At 34.0% G+C, this 8470-nt stretch overlaps 1 protein-coding gene across 5 annotated transcripts in view; it reads right to left on the reverse strand.

Moving 5' to 3' along the window:
- Positions 1–285: 285 nt before the first annotated feature.
- The window catches only part of LOC111487175 (exocyst complex component SEC8-like), a 33725-nt gene continuing 25540 nt past the window's right edge, over positions 286–8470 (reverse strand). For all 5 annotated transcript variants that reach the window (XM_023134450.1, XM_023134448.1, XM_023134449.1 and 2 more), the window contains 15 exons: positions 8021–8091; positions 7565–7695; positions 7426–7475; positions 6451–6551; positions 5527–5639; positions 5285–5392; positions 4806–5003; positions 4571–4656; positions 2810–2996; positions 2649–2726; positions 1630–1731; positions 1429–1503; positions 866–961; positions 728–777; positions 286–638 (listed from right to left, as the gene is read on the reverse strand). In XM_023134450.1, coding sequence (XP_022990218.1) covers positions 551–638; positions 728–777; positions 866–961; positions 1429–1503; positions 1630–1731; positions 2649–2726; positions 2810–2996; positions 4571–4656; positions 4806–5003; positions 5285–5392; positions 5527–5639; positions 6451–6551; positions 7426–7475; positions 7565–7695; positions 8021–8091 — 1534 coding nt within the window. In that variant the 3' untranslated portion in view covers positions 286–550. The remainder of the gene's footprint in view (positions 639–727; positions 778–865; positions 962–1428; positions 1504–1629; positions 1732–2648; positions 2727–2809; positions 2997–4570; positions 4657–4805; positions 5004–5284; positions 5393–5526; positions 5640–6450; positions 6552–7425; positions 7476–7564; positions 7696–8020; positions 8092–8470) is intronic.

Genomic DNA, 8470 nt, shown 5'->3' on the forward strand with positions numbered 1-8470 from the left:
ATCAACTTTGAAGATAATTCACAAAAGAAATTCTCTTCCATCCTTTTTGCCTATTCTTTCAGTCATGATTTGTGTTAAATTTAATACTAAAATTTAAAGCTTTTCCATTGGAAAGGTTATAAACTGGAGCTGCTCAAGAACAGAATCCAAAAGAAAGACTAGTTTTCTTGCATCAGAATCCAAGAATCAGAAGAAATTTAAAAAGAAAAAATTAATATAATTTTATATAAGATGTTTCAAAATCACATGTACATAAAAAAAAAAATATAATAATAATCACCAAACTGAAATGAAGCTACCGAAGTGCAATGAAAAAATGAATCAAAATTGATTCTACATAAGAAATTAGAACACCACCACAAATGAAGTGATGAAATTTACTGCATATCATGGAATCATGGGATAGCAACCTCCATTGAAGGGGGAAGAATCATCAAGGTTGCATTCACTTCAACCTCCAATATGTTGACATTTTGAACTAAAATCCCTGCAAATTGGCGTACCATCAAAAGCATTTACGAAGGCGTTGGACACACGATTGGCTGAAAGCTTAACGGGATAAGATCTCGTATATGCGATCTTGTGCATCGGGAGGAATCTCCCTTCCTGGAACATGGACCTTGAGAAGATTGATATACCTGTCAAAAAGAACATACATTGATATTGATTAGGATTAACAGTTTCAGAAGAACATCCTAATAAAGAAGAATGTGGACTGTTAACACACTCTGCTAGTGTAAACAAGTGCTCATGCTCCATGATAAAGGCAAGCAACGCCTGCAGGAAAAATTGTTTGTCATGGGGCCTATAGAACATTTTTAAAAGCTAAAACAATAGATTTTAATAGCTAACTTTAACAATTTACCTCAAATGGCATGTTCAATAGTTCATAGTAAGTACGCACGCGCTTTAATCGCTGTTGTACTAGGTCACTATTAACTGAAGGAATTGCTCCCAATGCCTGTAAATTATAAAACAAGATGTGTAATTGTAAGTCTGTCACATAGGTTCTACCCATGGCTTCGAGATGAGCCGATTATAACCCAAATACAGATCGTTTTTCAATTGAAGGCACCAATGCAGGTGCGTAACTCGCCATTTATAACCAAAGGTTGCACAAAATCCTCATACTTTGGTTCATTTTAAAGAAAAGTTAACTGGGAAATTTTCGAGTAGAAACGAAACTTCATAACACCAAATAAGTTTATGCATCAATTAGAGACACTAAATATTTAAAGGACATTGCAATTTTCAGCTTATTTAGCTGTGATTAATGCAATGTCGTGTTGATTGAGATTAGATGCCCCATCTTTTCCTAAGTGAGTCAAACCATTGCCAAAAATGAATTAGAGTGTCATTGCACTCCAAACATAAAAAATTTTAGGCTATTTCACTCATTCCAGAATAGAGGCAATGTATTTGATGTACCTGTTCTAGTGCAATTGAATTCCGACTTATCTGCTGAACGCCAAAAAGATTGATAGATTTCATGTCAGCAACCGCCTAAACATACATTCTTATCAGTGAGATGGACCGAGGAAATTCAAATAAAAGCTAAGATCAATGAAGTTAGCTTAATGAGAACTCCAAAAGAATCTGAAGGTATGAAAACACATTGAAAATATGAACCTTAATAAATGAATTTGCTGCCATACTACTGATTCCACCAAATATGTAATTTCGCTTCAGTCCTGAAATAAAAGGTGCCATTTCCTCGTCTCTACGAGTTATCTATAGGTAAAGAAAATATGTGAGATCTTTTTTACATGAGTAGATCCCCCTAGTGAAGATACTTTCAGAACATGGTATAAATTTTTTGAACACTACAAATAAAACTAGATAGCAAGGAACAAATGTGTCAAAATATATTACGGATTTTCTCTTCATATATTCAACAGCAGAGATTTGTTTGACATTCGAAGGCTAAAATTCTAAAAGTTAATTCTGACAGCATGGGCATCCTGAAAAAATAAAGCAGTCTCATTGGTATGTAAAAAAAATCCCTTTGATTTGTGAATTTTTTGATATCCAGGAATCAATATAAGGTTCCAGCAAAATGAACATGGCAAAGCTCCAAGGGGATTTCTCCTATCATACGAAATGGCTACAAAAAATAAAATTACATACCCATAAATCTAAATAATATCACCTACTTATCTTCAGGTATTCCAAAAATAAAAATGAAGGGGAAAAAAGAAGATTTATCACATCTGTTTTAATGACCACAACAGGAAGAGAATTTAGGTTTTCCCTCGCATTCTCACCCTCAATAAATACAATATATATTTGTGAATTGGGGTTCAGGGAGTATTTGTGAATATATAATCCAATACTTTGCTCAAAAGTTCATTTTTTAAAATTATCCCCGTTGAATTAAGAAAGTTCTAGAATCTGCTACTGTCAATTACAGATAGTGGTCATTATTTTCATCATATACAGCTATGCCGAAGGGCGAGAGCATCAAGAAAAGATATTCTGTTAAATGAGCCAAGCGTTTAATCAGTATTGACCAAAGAGCTTCAGTAATTTTTCTAATGAAATTACATAATCAGTTCAATTTGAACTGACATTTACTTATCCTATAAAGAATCATCTTGCACTAGGAAATCAATATGATTATTACTTAGGCCATAATCAAGTGAACTTACCTGCGCAGTGAGGGAGATAATGAAGCCATCTGGCTCTTCTGCATCTTGGTTCTCCATATATTCCCTAGTCGTCATTTCCTGTTTCAATACTACTATTAGAAATTTGTTTGCATACCTATCAAGAAAGCTCCACAATCATCGGCAATTCACAAATTTCCAACCTGTAAATGGAACAGCGTCTCAAGTTGCATCTCAATACGCAAGACCTTGAGACAGTCAATAGATAATTTTCTATACTCCTCCGCAAATGATGGCAGATCCCGAGTAAATGCACTGTCTGTTCGGGTATGATGAGGCCTGCTATTAGCTTTTGCCTGATATGAAGGTTTTAAAGTTGTTTGTTCTAACCTGTTTGCAGACAAAAAATTGTCCATTTCAGATACTGCATATGGTTATGAAATTCTATTTAAAAAAACCACAAAAAATATTTCAACCTAAAAATGTGGAGCCACATTTCAAGTAGGAAACTTCCATCAAATTTCCATTTTTTATATGAAACACACTAATCTGGTTAAAATAGAAATTAAAGAATTGTATAATCCCATACAAAAAGTAACGAAAGCCTCAAAACTCCAAACTCTTTAAAATGTTTATCTGTAATCTCGAACAATAAGTAATAGACAATTAACACTTTTCAAGAGAGAGAACACTCAAGCATACATTGTGTCACAAGCCTACTTAGCCGAACACAATGGCCTAGCAAAACTTATTGGTGAGACCCTCTTAGACAGCCTTACGCACCTATATGGTTCGTAATGTAGACTAGTGAGGAATAACCACTCATCTCAACTCTCCTCACCTCTTCCTTTAGGACACAATTCATAACTAGTCCCTCACAAGGTTCTCACAACCCTTGTGGCATGAAAGTACACCGAGTAAAACATCCCATCACCACATAAGCAAAGCCAATTGGAAAACTCTTTCCCAATCTTTATATAACTCATAAAAAGAGATAATGTTCAAAGAAAGTCGTTCCCTCTGTGGCAGGCCCTAAGGTATCCAACTTAGGATTCTCATAAAAAGAACCTCGGGATAACAAGGCCATTTATGGCCCCTGTCTATTATTTAAGCCTCCCTCTGATTTCACCCCAACATCCCCATCGAAGACCTCCGTCAAGACATGCTTGATCAAATTCACTTGAGGTACTTGACTCTCCTCCAGGGTTATCTCACTCTCTCCAGAGGGTCTTTGCTGAAGGAGACTTGGCCATGATTCACTTAAATAAGTCGCTGGAACATAAAATAAGTTAAAAATAAAGGTGTTGGACCGTAAAAGATATTAAACAAAATTGGGCAAATGTTACACGGCTTCTACATAACTTTAAAATCAATCCTACATTCATTGTCGCAGATGTTGCAGATCTCTAAGAATATTATAACTCTGAAGATGGGTTGTTTCTTGCGAAGGGGAGGTTTTAAGTAGGTTAGCCTTTTATTTTAAAATAATTTGTTCTATTCAGTTATTAATAGGGCACTTGCTAACTAGAAATCTTAGACGTCTTCGAACAGCATTGCAAAGTGGGTGTTGGAACTTCAGCACCATTGACGAAGATTTTTGTAGAACTTAAATCTTACAAATTTCATCCCTAAGAATCCAATGCTTTACACTCTTTCGCTCATTATCCCAAATCAATACCAGAACTTTAATGTTTTGTACTTCTACTTTCTTAAAGGTATCACTCAAGAAATAAATTATACCAAGCAAAAAATTGAAATTGAAATGTGTAATCGAAGGTTCTCCTAAAAACCCCTGATGCGTAAGTACCAATGATTATGTTAACCTCAGAGATTGCAACAAAACAAGCATAGACGATAAAGTATACAAGTCACTCAGGTCTGTGAAATCTGACACTCAATTTAAGTCTACCCAAAGAAAAACCGAAACAAGAAAAAAGAAAATCAAATCAAATGAAGGAACTTACTCGTCGATAGAGTCAGCAACAAATTCCAATGAGTCGCTAAGTGACGCCAGCAAAATTAGTTTGTGATCATCACGTATTAGATACTCCTAAATGAGAATAGTAAATCAAAGATGTAAGTTTCATGCTAATTTTATGTTGTCTCTAGAAGGGAAAGTAGCAGGCTATATCAACTTCAAATTTCAAAGGCTGAACCCAAATGTACTTAGTTGTGATAACGAGCATATTATATCCAAACCTGCTTAATTGAGGGTAAGTTCAATAATAAATTGCAGAGCTCTAATTCGATCTCGAAAGTTTCAGCATCAGAAGAATTATTTTCCAGGTTAGACTGGCTACCAACATTTGATAAACAAGCACTAGCTGGATCAATTCGCAGTAATTTCTCAATATCGTGTCTCCCAATAAGCATATAACTCTGTTTTTCAAGAACTGCCTGGAATTATAACAACAATTCTTGAGTGATACAAGATGACTTGAAAAAACAAGCATGGTACAGTGTAATTGTAGTATCACTTCAACAGGGATTTATATTTTAACCAGATTAGTGCGGTTAAAATAGAAAAAATAGAACCAGACTTAGGCCAAAATCCTCAAGAGGAAGGAAACAGGGGGGTGGGGGGTGAAGAAAGTTCGTCAATAGAGAATAGACCAATAAGCTGGAGACAACCGGAGACCTTGAGGAAAAAAGAGCAGACAAGGAACAAAAACACATGCCTCCATATACGATGTTCGACACCTTTCATATGTTCGCTCGAGGAAAGTTTGCACATACTTCACAAGTTCGCCAGAAAATTTGGGCATGGCTTGAGCCCAATCAATAACCTACAACAATTTGGTAAGTCCAAATCAGAAATTTTGAAGGCCAAACATCTGCGAAATATATCAAACTACAAAAAGGTGAAATAATATTTCAAAGGAGGGAAGTCAACATCTCCCTTGGAGAAATATGGACTTGCCTCTCGTTCAAGGAAATCAATAGCTAATAGTCCTTGTAAGACTGGACGACCCCTCTCAACAGATGAATTATAAATTGCAGAGGCCTGAGCTCTTGGTCGAAATGCAGCAGGACCTATAAAGGGGTCTTGAATTTAGAAATATAGTTCACCAGAAATGTCAAAGAGTAAAAACAGCCGACAAGTCTCCGGCCCAGTTTTAAACTGAAAATACAGGCAAGATTCTTCCTTCTTTTACAGAGTTACACACTGGCAACTCTATTTGATCTCTTCTTTGTATGCCTAATAGATACCCATTTCCTATACTGTTATGCCGAATTAATTAAAAGGGTTGATGGAGAAATCTCATGCGAACAATTGGAAAACTAGAGAACTGCTTTTCCAGGATACTTTTCATGGTTGGCAGAATTCAGTTTGTTGTAACCATAATCTCATAGGATCTCCATATTTACTCCCAACCTGCAGTAAACAGAAATTGTGTGGACGAAACTCTACAACACTTCACACTATACCTCAGTTTATGCTTGCGACAATAATATTCTTCTTTTTAAAAATTTATAAACAAATGGGTGAACTTTTTTAGGTTTTATACTGTTTTTGGGGTGGTTGTCCTGTTTTTCTCGACACAAATAGAACTCCTGAACTTTCATCCTCATTAACCAACGTCATTGGTGGCCGGTGGTGCTCAGCAAGCATTTTAGTACTTCCTACTGAAATCTTTTAATTTCACCAGGAAAAAAACGTGAGACTTGAATTCTTTACATCTCACGTATAGTATGAAAAAACTAATACATGTCCACAAAACTCGTTCCACTTAAATTTGGGAATTATTGACGAATAATCTCAAACAAATTTCTTAAAATTTAATTGAAGTTCCAATCCAACGGTAGTTTTTAGAAGGAGAAGCTAAGAGATAAGAGAACTTGCTTGAAATAGCTTGTTGTATACTTTTTCGGTAGTCTACAAACATAGTCGGCAAAAAGTGGTCCTTCACAAAATTGTCCATAAAAGCAAGCAATCCATCATTCCTGTAATTTCAGGAACAAAATTTTTAAAAAAATCAATAGTAATGCAGAATAAAAGATAATAAAGGGATCTGAAGATAATGTATTTAGATGAACAAAAAGCTAGCCTTAAATACTAAGGGCTTGCTTGGTAGGCAATCTGATTTTTTTTCTTTTTTTTTTAAAACAATAGGTTGAATGAAAACAAAGTTGTATTTCACATTTCAAATTTAAACATTTGTTCAAAATGTATTCTATAATATATTTATAGACCATGAAACTAGTTGTAGTTGCAAAACTAAATATTAGGTTGATTATATATCATTATCAATTAATTTATAATTTTTTTAATAAATTTTGCATGATTGTTATTTTATAATATCATATAATTAATAATATATTATATTATACATATTTTAATTTAACACAAACAAATTAAGCTTATAGCCCAAACTTCTGTATTTATTAATTTTTTATATTTATTTAATATAAATATGCATTTTAAAATTTCAAATTCAAAAATTGGATACAATGAAAAAATAAAAATGTCATTTTCAGAAATTTCACTCTTCGGATTATAGAATCCGAACACAGTTTTTGAAAACATATCTTACAAAAACATACTCTTAACTCAATGAATCCTAAAACATAAAGCAGTATCATGCAATGATAAATGATTTTTAGATACAGGGAATATTCCTCAAACAATGTAACTTGTCCTGATCATCAAAGCATGTCATCTTTTAACCATGCCAAGCTCTCCTTCATACGTCATCCATTAAGAGTAAACAAAGAAAGTAACCATGCAATGAATCATTAGCCATCTCAAGCGGAGATTCTTTTAAAGTAGCAACTTGGTATGAACAAACAACTATATTTTCCACCTTACGAAACTTACCCGAGCTGCAAATACTTTCCCGGAAGCATTTTAGCAACCTTATCTGTGAACTGCAGAAACCATAAAATATGTCAGGACAGAAACCCATTTAGACTTATTTATTCATATTTGATCGTCCGTATGAATAACAATCAGAAACCTGAAGAACTGGCCGGTATACGGCTGCTGCCAAATAAAAACCCAGTTCAGGCAAGACAGCTGCTGATCCATAGCCTTCTTGTGATACATTGGGGCCCTTCCTACTCCATCCATGGCGAATGAGATCCACACCTTTATAATAATTAAACAAAAGAAATATTCAGACATGCTGAAGAGTAGAGAAATGGAAGGAGTGAAAACACACAGACTACATGATTATCTATAGAAGTTATTGCACAGACTACACGATGCAATTGAGCCAGGGTATCAAACTTCAAAGAACAAGTTTGTAGCTAGCTATTCTGACAGCAACATAATCAATCAAAAACTCCCAAAGAAACGGAATTCAATAATTTTTATAGGCGTCAAAGAATCATTGCTGAAACTGATTCCACATGATCTGTCAGTTTAAGGAAAAAGCAATTAATGTTTTGCAGGTAGTAATATCCATACCCACCTTCGTTAGGAACAGATATTGTAGCATCTGTGAAACGAAAAGCAAAAGTGAGACTATCATCTGCCCCATCCCTGCAGCACATTTGCATGAAAATGCATTTTTGCAATAAAAATTCAAGAAAAATGAGTACAAGCATAAACATAAGGAATTTGACTAGAATGTCATTCTCAAACACTAGAAGTACGAATATTATAAAGTACAAAACCAGTAAGAATGAATGCAATTACAATTGATATGCTAAACATGAGATAAAATTTTGTTGCACTTTGAGTAATTTATTTTTTTGGGGAACGAAACTTTTCATTGAAATAATGAAAAAAAAAAAAAAAATACTAATGCTCAAAATTTCAATAACCAAAGGAAAATAACAAAAAAAAAAAAAAAAAAAAAAAAAAAAAAAAAAAAAAAAAAAAAAAAAAAAAAAAAAAAAAAAAAAAAAAAAAAAAAAAA

The sequence above is a fragment of the Cucurbita maxima genome, unplaced genomic scaffold (genome assembly GCF_002738345.1).
Source record: "Cucurbita maxima cultivar Rimu unplaced genomic scaffold, Cmax_1.0 Cma_Scf00012, whole genome shotgun sequence".
In the NCBI taxonomy this organism is placed as follows: Eukaryota; Viridiplantae; Streptophyta; class Magnoliopsida; order Cucurbitales; family Cucurbitaceae; genus Cucurbita; species Cucurbita maxima.